Source organism: Eurytemora carolleeae, unplaced genomic scaffold (assembly GCF_000591075.1).
Source record: "Eurytemora carolleeae unplaced genomic scaffold, Eaff_2.0 scaffold447, whole genome shotgun sequence".
NCBI lineage: Eukaryota > Metazoa > Arthropoda > Copepoda > Calanoida > Temoridae > Eurytemora > Eurytemora carolleeae.
Genome location: NW_019396336.1, coordinates 199,443 through 218,958, shown reverse-complemented (window position 1 = coordinate 218,958; position 19,516 = coordinate 199,443). Strand labels below are relative to the sequence as shown.

Below are 19,516 nucleotides of genomic sequence, written 5' to 3'. Positions count from 1 at the left end.
ACTCATAGATTAATTAAAATAGCAGATAGGAGTAGGACACTAGATGTCGTATTTTCAAGATTTCAATGAATTGTGTAGAATTACAAGACAGAGATCATGTTCTACGACGACTGCGCGAAATTCCTCTGGGTGTCTGCCTCAGGGCTAATTTGAACGAGTTTCACCTAAATCTTGAAAAGAAGACATCTCACGTTGGACTAATCCAGTGGGGTCGGTCAAATAGGACTAGGATTAGGCCGGGTACTGTAAAAAGTCTGAACGCGCCATTGGAGTCATAGTTAGCCCTCGTACGGGACTATGCCAAGAAAATTGACCCCTGTCATATGTTAGTCTGGTTAGGGCAACGTACTGTACCATAGGATCGGGTCAGTACACGCTGTTATCTGGCAGGCCGGTACAAACTGGGCAGGTCCTGTTCGAATTCAAATTTACTACGGGGATAGAGTGATCTAGAGTCCTATCTAGCTGTTATTTTATTAATCCATCCTTTTGCTGATTATGACTAAGGTACTCTGTTTATTTAGCTGAATTTTTTTTCTTCAATTTGTGTTTCTCTTCAGATGTGATTTTCGGAGTTATATATACAGAAAGCAGCGTTTTCAGCTCAGCTCAATCTGTAAATTTCTGTATATATCACAAGCTAATGTGCTAAATACAAACAGTAAAATACATCTATTAATTTACATTACTCAAATTTGTTTTAATTAAACCATGTAGATATATATTTCATAAAAGTATTTCTATTTTCAAATCCAAAATTCTAACTCTGATCGAAGGCATAATTGTTTTTGTGATTGAACAAAGGAATAACATTTTATTTAGTTCTAGAATGGTGTATTCTTTATTTAACTGTTGATGTAATTTCAAATAACTCAGGAGCCCATGAACCCTCCATTTTAAAAGTTACAGGTACAGGGTTGCTCAAAAAGGATGAGAATGTGAAGACGACCAAAAACTCTTAAAATATGACGATCCCGAGGTCAAATTAAGTCTTCTGCCTTTAAAAGCTTTTTAATATTTTATGATTAAGTAAAACAGAAATGGATAGGTAATTTCCTAGAGAACGGTTTTTGGACCCCACCGCCCCCGGCCCCCACCCCTCCATATATCAATTTTGTACATGGATCTCATATGACTATAATTGAGCATGTGGCCGCAGCAAAAGGCCCCCTAGCCTGTCCTAGCCGCAGCGAATGGCCCAGAAATTATCTTAACTTAACCTTACCTAAAATAATTAAAAGAAAATAATAATATTCTTTGCTGAAAAATAAGTAGTCATGTACAAAATTTATAGGAGTATTATCGCATTTAAAAATTGACATTTAACTATTACCAAAAATCGTTCTCTGGGACGGACCCAATAGATATACAGTTGCAGGGAATCATGAGTATAAGGAAACAGACAGTAGAAATATCTTTCAATCGTCTCTGAAGTCCCAACCTTAATTTTATGGGAAACCAATGTATTTAAACAGATAGTTTCTGGCCTTTGCCTGTGCAATATAAACCTGCAATTCACCTGTGAAGAGAACCTGATAAAAATATCGGGTATCTAACTCCTAGAAATAAAGGTTCACATGAAGTATGCTGTGTACATACAGAGCGTCCCATATCATATTAGATTATCTCCAATCTTTAACACCTAAATACGCACATTATACTCAAAAAATCTAGCATTTTCTGCCAAAAAAAAAATTCTATTAGCCGTATTAAATTTTTCAAAATGATTCATTCTTCTTAAATTTTCTGATTTGTCCCCCAAATCGTAATTTAGACCCATTGACGCGGTCTAATTTGATGTGGGACACCCTGTATGTTCAAGTGACCCTCCATGCAAAGATGGCAAAGCCCGGTTTACAACGGTACTTTGAAAGCTTTGTCTGATTTAACTATGAATTATATATGTATTCTCTTCTGTAAACTCTTCTTTTTTCATTTGCAGTTTCTCTTTAAAAGAATATTTGCGCATTCCTTCCTAATATATATTTACAGAAATAAACACTTTTTTTAAAGTGCGCCATTGTAAATCGGACATTACTAACATTTTCATGGAGGGTCACTTGAAATTACGCTAACAGTCCCTTTAAATAGATTAAAAGACGCCGAATGATAGAGAATACAAAGGAGAACCTAAACCAAGAAATAAACAAGAGAATGATCCGAGCAGCAAGAATACTTGAAAGAATGGTTAATCAAAATACATATGATGATATTGCACAAGGTATTAGTATCACACGAAACTAAGCTTGTGGGGTTGGTCAAATAGGCCTATATTATAGGCCATGTATCGTTCAAATAGGCCTATATTATAGGCCATGTATCGTTCAAATAGGCCTATATTATAGGCCATGTATCGATCAAATAGGCCTATATTATAGGCCATGTATCGTAAAAAGTCTGGCCGCGCCAAATAAGTTGAAACTGAGCGGCCGCAATAGGTAGTGTTTCCAGCGAACAAAAACTTTAGCGAAAAAAACGCGGAAAATGCGAAAATTTTCGTTAACATTTTGCAAAATATAATTATTAGTTTAGCTTTGCATTGTAAAAAGTAAAAGTGACTGATCATATGTATTATTGTATTAATTATGAAATCAAGCCGATAACTTAAAGTTTAGTCTTTAAAAACACTAAAGATATTTTCCTAGGATCGAAACTTTTGAATCGTTAATTCCTTCCGAAAGGTCTAATCTGTATCTCTGAAAAAGATCGGCCAATCAGAATCCACAAAAGTCTGCGCTGATCAATAAGAGATATTCAGCTGTTTGTCATAGATTAAGCTGCAGCAGCGGCAGCTTTTTTTACAAACATTTCATCTTCTGTTTGCTTTCCTCTGACGAGTTTTTAAAATTTGCTCTTTATTCGACTTCTGCGATTTTAAAATATGCTTATGTTATTGTAATGGGTATTATTAAGTGCGAAAAAGTTTTAACGGAATTTTTTTTTTCTAGAACGTTCGGTTTTTATAGGACGGTGATAAAGTTACTTTTTCGCCCTGTTGTAGGGCGAAAAATTCACTTTATCACCCTCCAACAGTATATATTAGGTGTGATATATTTCCTCAAAAATAAAATCTGTTAATTTTTAGATTTCCGGTTTTACGAGGATGCTTCGGATGAGTTCAAGGAAGTTGAAGGAACCCTTCTCCCTCTCTGGAAGTTTGAATATGAGAAAGCAAAAGTAAATATAATTAATCATAATTAAAGATCCTATAGAGGACGTGAGTCAGACTCTAATAAAACGCGTATATAACTTCCAGTATATATATTTCTTATAACTTATTACTAGAGGGTTCAGAACTAGAGTCAATATCGATATCACACGTGTAGATGATCTATCAGTACTATGCCCCGTATCCGTTCTATCTCATTCTGTTGAATCTTGTGGAACTTGTTTAACGCGGCCAGGCATCGTCTTCCACAATCCATTGATAAAATTTTATTTTATTGAATTACTAGCTGAACTGCCCGGCGTTGCCAATAGAGCACTTTAAAAAAATTCAATTTAAAAAAATCAATTTTGAATAACAACCACTGTTAGCCTATGTTGCCCCCAGGGTACCCATGGGTTTCCTCAAAAATCTTCCGCCAATTTGGTTCAGCCGTTTGGCCAGCAATAGCAAACATAATTATATAGATTATTAAATTAATAGATCCTTATTATTGAATAATTAAGTAACTAATAGTTACTTAAATTGTTAAATTATTGATGTAACTTTTATAAAAGATTTTGTTGTCCCCTGGACATGATCGGGTTGTAACAATCAAATCTCAAAAATTTTCTATTGCGAAAGTTTTGTGGTGTTGGGGTTTTTATTGATCCACCAGGGGTTGTAATCAGGAAGCACATTTATCCATCTACACTTCATTTATACTGAGAATAGGGCTGACAAGAATCCAACTGCCAAAGGGGTTCTTGAGCCTGAGAATATTAGAGTGCAATAATGATTCTGAACGAAGCTTCATTTAAAATTACGCTTACTCCCCCGTTTATCAGTTTTATATCATTGCAGATTAATTTATTTTTCAAGAAAAGGTTCTATTTCTTTTCCACAGAAATATTTATCATGGAGGCATCAAATTCGTTTTTGATTTTTTTTCTTCCTTTTTGTTTCTTCAATTTATTTACTTTTAGAAGCTAGAGATCACCTCTTTGTGCTGGAATCCTGCCTACAGTGATCTATTTGTTGCTGGGATGGGATCATGTAAATAACTTTTATATATTTAAAGTAACATTTACGATTAACAACAGTTCCCTTTGTCTAAAAAGCGTGAATATTTTTTATTTTTTCCAACAGGAAAACTGTAAATTTTGTGTTTTTAAAGAGAATGAGCAAGAATTTGTTTTTATAAAATATAGTAAAAAATCGTTAAATTTTTTATTATTCTTACTCAGTTCAAGGTTTAAAGGGTATACATTCAAACAATAATGTTATGAAATGTTAGAAATATTTAAAACTTGTCTGTTTTTTGTAAAATCATTCCGCTAATATTTTTCTAAATAACTGAAACGTTGTTAGACATTTCTAATAAGTGTGTGGTTTAGATAATTTTTATGAGCAGTCTGTTCCCGGCGTTATCTGCGTATTTTCTCTAAAGAATCCTTCCTTCCCAGAATATCTGTGCCAGGGGAACAATCACACAACTAGAAAACAAGGATTTATTTGGTTTGGTTTCAGTAGAATTGATTTATTTGGTTTGGTTTTAGCAAAATAGATTTATTTGGTTTGGTTTTAGCAGAATAAATTTATTTGGTTTGATTTCAAAAGAATATATATTTATTTGGTAAGGTTTCATCGAAATAGGTTTGTTCGGTTTGGTTTCAGATAAAATTGATTTAGTTGATTTGGTTTCAGCAGAAAAGATGTATTTGGTTCGGTTTCAGAAGAAATAGATTTATTTGGTTTGGTTTCAGAAGAAAATATTTATTTGGTTTGGTTTCAGAGGAATAGATTTATTTTTTTTGGTTTTAGAAGAATAGATTTTTTTGGTTCGGTTTCAGAACATATAGATTTATTTGGTTTGGTTTCAGAAGAAATAGATTTATTTGGTTTGGTTTCAGAAGAATAGATTTATTTGGCTAGGTTTCAGAAATAATTGATTTATTTGGAGAAAAAAATGATTTCTTTGGTTTGGTTTCAGAAGAAAGTTTGGTTTAGTTTCAGAAACAAAAATTAATGGATTGGTTTGCTTCTGAAGTGTTAATTTAGTTAAATTTTCTAGAAAAAAAAACTATTTATTTTGTTCTGTCGAAGCTTTAAGTTTTCTAAAAGTTTGAATGATTGCTTGTTGAGCAGGCCCCTTCGGGAGTTATGAGCGTTGATATTCATCCTCAGGTGCCATTTTGCTTGTTTTTTTATCTTGTTTCTGCATTTTTATCATATTTTTGCATTTTACCATTAATTTTATCTTTTCTTAGTATTTATATCAATAACTTTATCTTTTTTGTATTTCTTGTTTTAAATTTGATTTTATGGTTTTTTTAATTTTTTTTTATCTTTCTTAGTATTTTCGTTTTCTATTTCATCTTATCTTTTAATTATTTATCTTAGCTAAGTTTTTTTTTAATTCTATTTTATCCTATCTTTTTATTTGTATTATTATTCTAATTTTGTTATCAATTTTTCATTTTCTATTCTTCATATTTTTGACATCTTTGGTTTTATTGGAACAATTAAGTAATATGTAATAAATTTCAAAAATTTAAGTAGAAAAATGGTACTGCTGTAATTTTGCCCCAAAATTAGCAAAAAAGTTTTTTGATATTATTTAGTAAACATCGATTCTTGGAAAAGGAAAAATTCTTTTTACTGTTCAGCATCCACACATGATTGTAGCTGGGCTACACGATGGAAATATAGCTGTATACAATCTTCAAAAAAATACTGGTCAGTTTTCCATAAAAATTTTTTTTGTACATTTTTATACCTTTTCAAATTTTTCCTTCGCTTATTTTTTATTTCAAAAACTTAGTTTGTTAGAAGTGTTAAAAAACATTAGATTATTTTAACAAATTGGAAGTTAGAAAACTTTTTAAATCCAAATAAAAAATTTACCAACCTGAAGAAGAAAAATTAAAAATACTTCAGAATTTTCTGTGTAATTTTAACATTTTTAAAAACTTTTTTCCTTCCCCATATTTTGTTAACCAAAGCTTAAAAACTGTTTGCACTTGTCACACTCAAGAATCTTTATCTTTCCAATATATATTTTTGATTTTCAAAACTTAGTTTGTTAGTAATTTTGTAAAATATTAAATTATAAAAATTGTAAACTTAACTTTAGACATTGAATTAATTTAATAAAACCAAATAAAAAATTTATCAACTTGAGAAAGAAAAAAAGTTTATAATTTATGATTAAAAATACTTTAGAATTTTCTGTGATTTATAGTTGTTTCAAATTAAATTGCTATCTGCAATGACTCTGTAAATATATATTCAGCTCTTAATTCTCTTGAAATACATTTCTTCAATTAGGAGGAATTCTTTACACATTAACCATATTCTAGTATTTTTTTTTCCTATGAATTAAAAACTTTTTCACTAGTTTTAAAAAAAATTCAAGCTTTAAAATAAACATTTATAATACATATGCATAAATATCTTAACAGCCCTTGAAAACTGAACACAACAACTTGAATCATGTCTTAATCTTGAAAAAAAAAAATATTTTTAATTTTCCTAGGTCGTTTTATGAAGCTTTGGGTGAGAACTATGTATCTTAACGTTGACAATTATCAAATTAAATATATATAATTATGTATAAATATAATTTAATATTTAGGAAATCCTTGCTATACATCAGATGCAAGAAATGGGAAACATACCGAGGTTATTTGGCAGGTTTGTTCTAATATGTTCAAAATATAATTATACCCCTATTTTGATTTAAATATTTGCCCCAGAGCTGAAAAGTGACATCTTACAGCTTTTGCCTTCCTGAAGGAATTGAGTTCTTGCATCATGCATGCCATAAACTCTAATTTTCTCAAACCTTTATCTTTGAAACGAAATGGTGCAGACCTTCGATATTTCAAAATATGGATTCTGCGATATCAAAATGTATAAGTTTTGAATAGTATAGGTATTACAAAATTTGAGTTTGTGGCAAAATCTCCTATATTCTCAACCCATTATCAACTAAATGGTGTTGACTTTAAATATTTCAAACTTTCATATAATCATCTAAAAAGTTTGAAATAGATTTTTATAGAAAATTTGTGGCAAAATTTCGGTTCCATAATAAAGGATAAAATAATTCATCTAATCAACTAAAGTTGACTTAATTTTTTAGTTTGATATCTTTTGATGAAAGATGAGGAAATTTCAGAATTTCTTTTTGAATGCTTGTATAAACATTTTGATAAATATTTCTAGTTTATTGTTTGTATGTTTTTCTATTAGTTGCGAATTGCAACAATTTATTTTTAAAATACAATTTTGTTTGGCAATGAAAAGAACAGTGAATTTTTTCTCTGCCTGTTTTATCTTTTTTTTAGCCGGACATACATCTGTTTTCTGTTCCTCTCTTTCAGATCTGCGTGTTCTAATTCCTTGCAGACTAGGGTAAAATGCATTTTGACACATTTCGGATTTTCTTTCAACCTAATATTATGCATATTGCTTTTTGTTTTCCATGCAGAGATGTCCAATTTCTCTGACTTAAGTTATGTTGAGGAATGATGATGCAGCTTTTTCATCCAGCTCATATTTATTCTTTATTCTTACAGGCTGAAAAATAAAAGTCACTGCTAAGCGAGTTTGATAATTTGTCAGAATTCTGCATTAATAATGACAAATGGGATTAGAAAGGTTACACAAGGAGTGGATATTTTCGAAAAAAGAATTCTTGATTCTTGTAAGTTCATATCTTGGACATTGCTGTAGAATACGTCCTCGTCTACAGCAATCTTTTCCTTGCAGCCTGCAGAGTATAAACTGTCATCATAGTGCGTGGTTCACAATCTATCAGGATTCTACTTTCTATGTTTTCATTTTCCTTGTTTCTGGCAAGAGGAAGGGGAAAGAGAATCATAGAGAAACCCCTCCTTTTATTCATTTTCTTTTCTCCCAAATAGGGTGTACTGCCATGTTTTATTCCACACAGGGTTCTGTCTAACCGCAAGAAACTGGAGAGAACTGTATAAGAACCTGACTGTTCTGAGCTCCCTTGATGCCTACACATAGAACCAGATTCAATCGAAAGAATTACTGTCTTTCAGACCAGTTTGGATACTTAATAACAGCTAACCAGGCTTGTTATTAAGGAGTATATTTAAAGCTGTCAGTAGCTAAATCTGGATCCAGCTGGGTAAAAAACCTTCATTCTCCAGGTTCATACAGCGTAAAAGATTAATGCAGGCCTTTAATGTTACTCGTAGTTCCGTTGTTTTCTTTTCCATTTGTGTGCAGGGGTGTATACCCCACATATACTGAAGTTTCTCTAGTTTGCTGTTTTCTCTCTCTCACCCTGTATCTCTGAATACTTTCAGAAGCGCCTAGTAATACCTAGTTGTTTCTCTCTGAACGCTAGATGTAGATTGAAATACGATAATTTAAAGTCGACCCAGTCTTATTAATATTTGATGCAGAACTTTATTAGCTGTTTGGATCTCTCAGTACCGTATTGAAAATTGGACATCACCTTGGAGTTTAAATACATTCGCATTTTTGGTCTATAGTTCAACAATCTTTAAACATAGGGAGAGGAATTGAGAACAAATTATGTTTAATTGGTCAAATTGGACAAAAGTCAGTGCTCAATGGGACATGGACAGAATTGTTAAATCAGCATGACATGCCACTTTATAAATAGAGCTTGCCTTTAATTTAGATTTGAAATCAAATTATTTAGGTGAAATGGGGAAAAGATAATCTGGATGGATATTTAAATTTCTACTCAGGTCATTTTCAAATTTTAAATTTTTATGATTTTATTTTATTGTTATCAATAACTCAACCAGAAACATTGCTAATTTTAAAATTTATTTGTTGTTGTTGTTGTTGTTGTTGGAATCAATTTTCGCAAAAATAATCTATGAAATATTCTTGTCATAGGAAACTATTATGTGAATTTTCAAAATTATCAAAATTAAATGCTTTAATCCTCCTAGTATACTAGACGAACACTGATGCATCTATTCTTGTTTACAAATTCCGCCCAAAAAGAACTGGTTTCAATATGTACGCAGAGTATACACGACCGCAATTAACTTTCCTTGTATAAGTACCTTGGGTGTTCCCATGGTTTACATTTCTCAATTTTTTTAGTTTGCGGCAATATTTGTATACTAAAATGAACTCGGTAACGTAAAGTAAAGCTTATGCTGAAATGAACTCGGGAATGTATGACAGGATGTCAAAGAATTGACTTAGAGAAAATAAAAAATGTCAAGATTTTTTTTCTATGAAATGATGTTCCAGGACCCAAAAGTTTACATACCACAAATGTGTGAAGTACAACTGCAGTATGGAAAAAGTACAACAAAAGGGCGTTTTTTTCTTTTTTTGACTTAATTCTACTCAAATACTCATCTATTCTCTTTGTAATTCAGTTTCTGGAGATGGTCGAGTTTCCAACTGGACAATAGTGAAGACAGCTCTATGGTATAATGATACACTTCTCATCAACTTCTCTAAAACATTACACAATCTAGGAGAAGACTCTATAACAACTCAACTCATGGGTCAGTATAGGGAGGGGGTGCAGGGACGCCATGAGCCCCGCGAAATGATCTCTAAGCCTCTGGGTTCGAAGATAAGTATTTAAAATGACCTGGCGCTACCCCTATTCTTCAGATTAGATATTAAAGAAGTAATGTAGAATTTTTTCTAGAAATGATATATCATAATTTAATGGTTAGGGAACGGTTTTTCGTAGTAAAAAAACACTGCACTTAACTATTTAAAAATTAGATATTTTCTTTAAAAAGTGTTATTTATTACTTCTATAATATCTATTCTAACGTATAGGTGTAGCGCCAGGTCATTTTTAATGCTCATCTGTGAATACGAAGCTTGGAGAACATTTTGCGGGGCTCATGGAGACCCTGCATCCCTTCCCTCGTCAGTATCGTTGGATAGGAATAAGATACAGTGGTTATGATGTATATCAATACAGCTTCAGTTACTGAAGTAGTTGTGGTAACATACGACTGAAGTATCCTGTAATTAATAAGAATACACCGATCATTCTTTACTAAGTGTAGCATTTTAGTACCGGATACAATATTCAAATTCTGTACTGATATACTGACTATATACAAAGGTTATGTTAGGCCTTCTGAGCTGCCGCAGGCAGTAAGGAAGGCAAAGCGCTGCGGCTAGGATGAGCTATGAGGCCAAGTGCTGTGGCTAATGCATGCTATGGGCCGAGCGCTGCGGATAGGACAGACTTGGGAAGTTGTCGCTTGTACGTTTGGGAAGTTGCCCCCTTGGAAAATGGAAAATACCCTTGGGAAGTTGCCACTTGGGAAAGTACTTAACATCGACTACGGTACATGACCAACTTCTGTAATTGGGAATTATCCTGAAAGGAAAAAAAACAGTTTGTAAATTATAATCTAAAGACTTCTGTCTATTGAATATAAAAATCGAATTTTGTAGAAATATTTTTATTTTTGGAAAATGATTCTAAAACTTGCATAAATTAGTTGCAAGTATCAGAATTTACTAGAGAATTACTATGTTTTATATTCATCTAATAAAATCGCCTACCTCCTCTGCCTTGGCTGTGAAGTGCAGGCGTTTATCACGTGCGCATTGGGTATGTATTTGAATACCTTCATCATGGAGGTGATGAGGGACACGTGTTGTGGAGGTCCCTTCTAATTACATCCCAATAAGCCCAGAAGTACAAAAAAGAGTCCAGTAAATTTATACGAGTAAAGCCAGGGGAGTTCAAAAGTTCCGGAATTGTGACTGTTATGCCTTTTAACATTTTAGGAAAGTGCATTTGAGGGAGTTGAAGGCCTCTCAGCATTTGAGGATTTGGGCAGGGAGAGTCAGATAGTTATCAGGCTGGGAGGGAGATAAATAGTCGTTAAAGTTTTGAAAGTGTGACGAAGGAGAGGGTGTTCAGGGTTTTAAGTGTGAGGGGGGGGGGGTATATAGTCATATTGTTGGCTGGGGGGAGGGCAGAATAAACTTTTATCGTTTCCCAATATCACGTGGATTTAACGGTTCTGTCAATATTCTAGAAAGTTGTGCCTTTCAATCACAATTTGACCCATTAAACATAATTTTTAGCTTTTTTCTAAAATATTTTTTGTCGGCATATACATTTTGAATGAAAAAGTATAGAATAAACATATCCGTAAGTTAACGGATTAAAGACCAAAACACGTTGGATTTCAAATATAGAAGAAACCGAATGCTGCTCACTCTGGTTAGTCCGGTGTGATATGTTTCCAATATGTAATCTCAATCTAGAGCTCTGAATGAATATATTATGATTATGAATAGAAATATTTTTTTCATTTATTTTGGGATAAATAAAGTTTTTCTTTTACCTTAGTGTAATACAGGGCTAGATACAGGGATACAGCTAGCTTATATATAGAGAATACAGAGGAATACAATGGATACAGGGATGCAGTAAATATAGAGAATACAGAGGGATACAATGGATACAGGGATACAGCATATATAGAGAATACAGAGGGATTCAGTGGATACAGTGATACAGTAAATATAGATAATACAGAAAGATACAGTGAATACAGGGATACAGTAAATATAGATAATACAGAGGGATACAGTGGGTACAGGGATACAGCAAATATAGATAATACAGAGGGATACAGTGGGTACAGGGATACAGTAAATATAGATAATGCAGAGGGATTCAGTGGATACAGGGATACAGCAAATATAGATAATACAGAGGGATACAGTGGGTACAGGGATACAGTAAATATAGAGAATACAGAGGGATTCATAGGGTACAGTGATATAGTAAATATATAGAATACAGAGGGAGACAATGGATACAGGGATACTATATCAATCACCAATCTTTGTTTTATTTGAAAATGATGAATTCTTGTAAACCCTGCTTTTATACTAATATAAGAATCACCATGTGTTATCTTGAATTTTTAAATGATTAACTAAATCACCCTTTTTAGTGTAAATTATAAATTAATCAGCCTATTTTTATCCTGAATTGAAACTAAGTCAACCTATTTTTATCCTGAATCAAANAGATAAAGGGATTATATATATTTGAAACTAAGTCAACCTATTTTTATCCTGAATTGAAACTAAGTCAACCTATTTTTATCCTGAATTGAAACTGAATCACTCTGTTTTTATCCTGAATCCAAACTGTGTCACCCTATTTTTATCCTGAATTGAAACTAGGGTTTACAGCGAACGAAACGTTTCATCAAAAGATGCACAAATTTTCGGCCGCATTTCGCAATTTTTTTCACGAAATTTACGCTTTTTCGCGAAAATAAATGAAACGAAAACAGAGCGAAAATTTGCGAAAAATGCGAAAATACAAAAATTAGAAATGCGAAATTTTCGTGAAAAACATTTAATTGCTCAAAATAACTTGTGGAATTCTCTGCTCAATTTTTGAAGTTTTATTATGTTATATAAATAGTTTCTTTTCATTTAATTTAATACATGTTTGATGAAAAGAATTTAATTTCAATAGCTATCTTTTTAAATTTCTGTCTGTCCGTCCCCAATACATAAGTTCAACGCTTCGCATTATTTTGTTCGCGACATTTGCGCGCATTATTTTTTTTACAAAATTTTCGCATTTTCTATTTCGCGAAAATTTTGCATTTTTTAGCGAGAGATCGAAATGCAAAAATAAAGTGAAATGGCCGCGAAAAAAAGATTTTTCGCGAAACGATTTTTCCTTTTCCCTGGAAACCCTAATCGAAACTGGGTCACCCTATTTATATCCTGAATCAAATCTGAGTCACGCTATCTTTATCCTGAATCTAAACTGAGTCACCCTATTTCTATCCTAAATCGCAACTGGGTCACCCTATTTCTATCCTAAATCGCAACTGGGTCACCCTGTTTTTATCTTGAAAAAGTTTGAACAGTTTTCTTGGTATACTCCCTGGGTGTATCCTGGGGCAGGGTAGAGGAGGAGAGGACATTTTAGAGAAACCTATTCTCCGGATTGTCTAATCTCTAGAACCATAGAGAATTTAATATAAAGAATATGCAGAACCTTCAGATGCTTCAAACAAAGTTTTAGCCAAAATACATCAATTATATCAGATCTTTTTTTCTGGTGAATATGATGTACACTGTGCAAGTAGGGATGGATCGTTTTAACTTTTATTTGAAAAACGATCGTTTTGTTTTAGAAACGACGAAGAAAAAAACAAAAACGAAATGGTTGTTTTTAAATATAATCGTTTTTTTAATTAAAAAACGAAGAAGTCATTTCTTAGTTTTAGTTTTTCGTTTCGATAACAAAGGTAGGCAATTTTTAATTGTCGACGATCCTTAACAATCATTAACCCATTCGAAAAAAACTATCGTTTTTCTATCGTTTTTAAAACGATTAACGTTTATAAAAACCTGAATATATATTTTTTTAAACAACGTTAAAATGATTGAATCTGAATATTGAGATCGTTAACTAACAGTAACTTTAAAACAATGGAAAATACCGTTTCACGAAACAGAACTAAAACTAACGGCTTCCTCTAATATTTAACAGAACTTGAACTTACCGTTAATGAAGCGGCTAGAAAAAGTTGGAAGCTTGCCCAGCCCTAGATACAGTCGTCTCTGAATTCTTATATTCTGTAGGTAACCCTGAAATATTTATTTGTAAAGCGTGGGTTCAGGGTTAATCAAACCAACACCGTAGGAATTGCGACTTGTTATATACTTCTGTGAATTTATTAATCTATGTTTGGTTTCTTCTCTTTCTATCCATCGTAAAATAAGATTTCATCTCACATAATTCTAGATAACGGAGGGAGATGGGAGACAACATACGGAGGAAAGGGGAGGAGAGGGGACACAAAAAAAGAAGTGCGCCGGAGTAAAAATTTAGAGTGGGACTTAGAGTGTTACAGTTTGCGGAAGGAAATTAGGAGTTTTGGAAGGAAGTAAGGGTTGGGGTGGTGGTGAGGGGCGAGGGGGGTTGGATTATAGGCAGAGGTGGAGAGGGGAGGAAAATAGAATAAAATTAAAGAAAATGAAGAAAAAATAAGAAATGTGAAGTGTGGGGTGGGAATAGAGATATATCAGAACAAATGGGGTATGGAATGTTTACTATGGAAGGGAATATTGCGAACTTGAAAAATAGGGGGGGGAAGGTGGTTATAAAGAGGAGGGAGGAGGGTATAAAGAGAGGAAGAGGAGGGGTATATAGAGAGGGGGAGGAGGGTTTAAAGGGGGGAAGAGTGGTAAAAAGAGTGGGGCAGGAGGGTATATATATATAAATATACACCAAAAGCAACTAAGTGTACAGTCTTATCCATTTTTTACCATTGTTATAATCCCATTTTCACCTTTGTTATAATCCCATTTTAAGCTTTGTCCTTTGTTATAATCCCATTTTCACCTTTGTCCTTTGTTATAACCACATTTTCACCTTTGTCCTTTGTTATAACCCCATTTTCACCAAAGGTAAACAATCTACAAAGAATAAATAACATCACTTTTCCGAGTATTTGGGCTTTTATGGTCTTTATACAACGTCAAGCTCTCAGACACAAACTGTTTTGACAAATTTTAAAGATACATTTTTTCTTAATTTTAGACAGTGGTCGAGCCATAGCGTTCAAACCTGATGATGAGAACAGTTTTCTTGTTGGAACAGACGAAGGGATTATTTACCTCTGTANGATATCGGGATTAGAGCAGAATTTGAATAGCCAATCAGAATCGAGAAATTTTGAAATTTTGCGCGCACAATTAAATTAGAGAACTCTCAAAACCTTTTTTAATTTGAAAACAAAAAATCATGTTATCATTTTAAAGTTAAAAAGGAAATGCTTAAAAAAGTAGGTTTTTTACCTTTATGGTTTTATCTTATTTGTATTGTAATTTTCACCTTCATTACTAATGTCAATTGTTATAGTAATAATTATCATATTAATTCAAATAGGTACTTTTTATGGTTTTTTTAATGTTAGAGTTAGATAACAAACGAAATATTTGCAATTATCAATATAAAATATAGAATATAAAAGTAAAGTATCCTGTAATCAACGTAACAAAAACCATTCCTAGCCATGAATAGAGAATACAGGGATACTTCTGGCTACAGTATTATTAGTCTATTGTTCTGTAATCAAGATTCTATATAAATATATTTGTTTATATTCCAATACATGTAGAAAAATGCTTTGTAATTATATTACTTAATTTAAGGAATTGTTCAGTATATCAACTTAAAGTGTCAACTCCTGGATATAGTGTACAATTTCTGATTATTGAGTTTTTTTTTAACCTATTAGTGTTTTTCTTAGATAACATCTTAAATAGATAAAAACAACTTCTTTACTGTTTCTAAATATCTTAATACAACTTTTTTACTGTTTCTATATATCTAAAGGCAAATTCATTACAGTTTCTCAACATCTAAATACAACTTCTATACTGTTTCTAAAAATATAAAAACAACTTCTTTACTGTTCCTAAATATCTACAGACAAGTTCTTTACTGTTTCTAAATATCTAAAAATATTCCTTTACTGTTTCTAAACATATACAGACGACTTCTTTACTGTTTTAAATTATCTAAAAACGTCTTCTTTACTGTTTATATCTTAAGACGACTTCTTTACTGTTTCTAAACATACACAGTCAATCTTATTACTGTTTGAAGAACTCGTTTAAAAAATCTAGTTTTTTTACTTTAGATTTCTGAACAGTTATTCTGCGCATAATACTCCAGTTTACAATATACAATGGAATACCTTTATTCCTAATATATTCATCAGCTGTGCTGCAGAGTGGATTGTTAAAATTTGGGACAAAAACTCAACGTAAGTATTTTGAAAATTAAAATAAAAATGAATAACATTATATCAAAACAAGGTTTTCTTATAATTAAGTATTTTGAAAATGAAAAATAAAAATAGATAATATTATCTCATAACAAGGCTTCCTTGTAATTAAGTATTTTGAAAATTAAAATCATAATAAATAACAATATAACAAGGCTTCCTTATAATTAAGTATTAAGAAAACTAAAATTAAATAAATAACATTATAATAACAAGGATTCCTTATAATTAAGTATTAATAAAATAAGAAAACTAAAATGAAATTTTATAATATTATATGATTAATTAAGAAAATATAATTAAAATTACCATTTTGTTTCCTGATCGGACATTGGTCATCTGAGATTCCCCGATAATTGGCCAGCTTTAAGCCGGCTACGAAAGATTTTGAAATTTTTTTATTTTACTTTTTATTTTTTTTAGGAAACCCTTGTTTATGTTTGATCTCAATTCACAGGTAAAACTTTAGATATTATGAGATTTTAGACATTTTGTAGAGATTAGTGTGACCAGAGCGGAGATTTAAAATTAAGATCTTTCTTAAAGGGACTGTAAGCGTAATTTAAAGTGACTCTCCATGCAAAGATGGCAGTGCCCGATTTACAACGGTACCTTTAATGGCTTTGTCTTATCAAATGTGAATTAAATATCCATGTTTAATTGTTTTTATAACCTGTTTTTTTTTATTTTGCGGGTTCTCTACAAAAGTGTCTTGTTTAATGCACTCCTGTATGCCGCGTCCAATAGCGCCTGATCCCATCAGGGTTCAGTCATATATTTGATGCCTATTCTGAACCAATAGAAATAGTGTGGCGGTAACATCTATCTTTCTATCTATCTCATTATCCAATAAGAGATATGAATCATTTAATCAGCGCTATCAGTAAATGGAAAAGTTTACTTCTACGGAAACTATGGTGAATGAAGCAACGGTGAAATTATCAGAAGTGATTTTCACATTTTGATCAGATTAACGTTTCAAGTGTAGGTACTGTTGTGAATCAGGGATTAACATCTTTGCATGGTGTGTAACTTAATAGTGCTCTTATAACTCCTCTTCAAGATCGAGCCTCAGTTAATTTCAGTTCTTTGCTTGGTCGGGTCTAACCATATAGTTTTATATTGATGAAACAGAACAATCATAAAACATGATCAAATTAGAAATATTAGATTTGTAAACTTTGAAAATTCAAAAATTACAAAAAAAAGTATTTATATATTGAATGCTAGTTTATCTTGCATTTATGTACAATCTTAAAGCTACAAATAGTTTTATTAGAGTTTTAAAATATTAAAACAAAAAAGTTTTAATGAAAGGAAATTAGTTTTTGTCACAAACTCAATTTTTCTAGTTTTCAACCTCATGATGTAAACCTTTGATATTTTAAACTTAGATTTTTTGATCTAACAAAATTTATAATTTTGAAATATCTATAATCTACAAGTACAACATTGGGCTGCAAAGATATAGGGATTAGAAAATCAAACTTGTGGCAAAGACTCAAATCCTTTACAACCTACAGCACTGAAGACTCAATCAGACTCCAAACAACATTCAGATTGGTTTTAAATAAAACCAATTCTAGCTGAAACTTGTTTCTATGCAGCGGCTTATATACTTGGGTCTAAATTTGAGCGTTAAAGCCCACGTAAAACTAAAACGAAGAGCTTTCTCTCTGTAGTGGAATATTTTCAGTCATATTTTGATCTTAAATTCAGAATCTGTCAAATTTACTTAAATATTTAGAATACGAAGCCCAACTAAAAGTATAAAATAGTAAATGCGAAAAATCTTCATTTACCTGGGTAAAATGGGTTCTAGGGGGCCGAGTGCCGCGGCTAGAACAAGCTGAGGACCGAGTGTCGAGGCTAGAACATGCTGGGGACTCAGTGTCGCGGCTAGAACATGCTGGGGACCGAGTGCCACGGCTAGAACATGCTGGGGACCAAGTGCCGCGGCTAGAACTTGCTTGGAACCGAGCGCCGCAGCTAGAACATGTTGGGGACCGAGCGTTGTGGCTAGGACAGAGGTGGGAAGTTGTCGCTTGGGAAATTGCACATTTGGGAAGTTACCACTTGGAAAAATATCCTTGGGAAGTTGCCACTTGGGAAAAATCCTTTGGGAAAGTACCTATTCTACCGTACATCATCTTAAAACAAAGTTATCTGGATAACTGCATATCCTAATACCTATTTATCTGGGTAGCTGTATGTTCTAATACCTATTTATCTGGGAAACTGTATATACTAATATCTATTTATCTGGGTAACTGTATGTTCTAATACCTATTTATCAAGGTAACTGTATATCCTAATACATATTTATCTAGGTAACTGTATATCCTAAAACCTATTTATTTGGGTAACTGTTTATACTAAAACCTTTTCATCTGGGTAAATGTATGTCTTAATACCTATTTACTTGGATAACTGTATATCTTTTTATCCAAATACCTATTTATCTGGGTAACTATAATTCCTAATAACCATAGAGAATAGAATATACAGAGAGGAATTAAAAGAATCTCTCGGTATGAATTTTTTCAGTCCCTTTCAGTCTGAAAGGGAGTTCAAAGTGTACAAATCATGTGAATGTTCACAAATTATATGCAGTAGAGTACATTCATACAGTATGTTCTCTGGGCTATCTATTTCAATTTCGAATTTTTTAAAGCTGTTAAATAAACTTTATAAAATGAATTAGGTGAATAAAAACATCATTTGATTTATAGTTATAACGGAAAATCATCGTTTGTAAAGTGGAAGGCATAGAGTCTATGTGAAATGGTCATTGGTCAATTTTGAAACCAACCTATTTCATAATTTGGTAATTTCTTTTAACAATAATTTTAGATTTTCTATATAATGATATTCCAGGGCCCAACAGGTTATATAGCATAAATATGTGAAGTACACCTGCAGTATGGAAACAGTACAACAAAATGACCGTTTTACACTTTTTTCCAGTAAATTCCTCTCTATATATTCTATTCTCTATGCTAATAACTATTTATCTGTGTAACATATACTAAAAAATAGTAATCTGGGTAACTGTGTATATCCTATTACCTATTTATCTGGGTGTATATCTCTGATCTGACCAAATGGAATAATTTCTATCTGTTCTGAGATCTATGATACATCTTCAATCTTCATGTTATTCAGTTCTTATGATTGATGCTGGGAGAGAAGAAATATAAACAATAAATATTTATCATTTTCCGATCTTTTGTTTTTTTTATATACTGCTTGTCAGGGATAAATCTTTCCCAATGACAAAAAGTAAACCCCCCCCCCCCCTCCCCCTAAATATTTTTTCAACGTATTTTTAGTATGATGCCTGTATACACCCCTGGTGTATATTTACATACCTAGTGTTAGAGAAATAATTATTCTAAATAAATATTAGTTGATTTATTTATACATTCACTCACGTAGTCTGAGGATTAAAAAGTTTTTGTCTTTTTATGTTTACCCTTTACTTTTTATAGCAAATAATTGTTAGACAGAACATTTT

General features: G+C 32.1%; 1 protein-coding gene across 1 annotated transcript in view; it reads left to right on the top strand.

The window, feature by feature from the left end:
- LOC111701180 (dynein intermediate chain 2, ciliary) overlaps positions 1 to 19,516 on the top strand; it is a 43,867-nt gene that overhangs the window by 19,198 nt on the left and 5,153 nt on the right. Inside the window, exons 19-30 of the mRNA XM_023472352.1 lie at positions 2,092 to 2,221; positions 3,086 to 3,177; positions 4,132 to 4,201; positions 4,543 to 4,625; positions 5,294 to 5,332; positions 5,815 to 5,884; positions 6,783 to 6,841; positions 8,853 to 8,901; positions 9,553 to 9,684; positions 14,748 to 14,847; positions 15,853 to 15,978; positions 16,423 to 16,456. Of these exons, the coding sequence (XP_023328120.1) occupies positions 2,092 to 2,221; positions 3,086 to 3,177; positions 4,132 to 4,201; positions 4,543 to 4,625; positions 5,294 to 5,332; positions 5,815 to 5,884; positions 6,783 to 6,841; positions 8,853 to 8,901; positions 9,553 to 9,684; positions 14,748 to 14,847; positions 15,853 to 15,978; positions 16,423 to 16,456 (984 nt within the window). The remainder of the gene's footprint in view (positions 1 to 2,091; positions 2,222 to 3,085; positions 3,178 to 4,131; positions 4,202 to 4,542; positions 4,626 to 5,293; positions 5,333 to 5,814; positions 5,885 to 6,782; positions 6,842 to 8,852; positions 8,902 to 9,552; positions 9,685 to 14,747; positions 14,848 to 15,852; positions 15,979 to 16,422; positions 16,457 to 19,516) is intronic.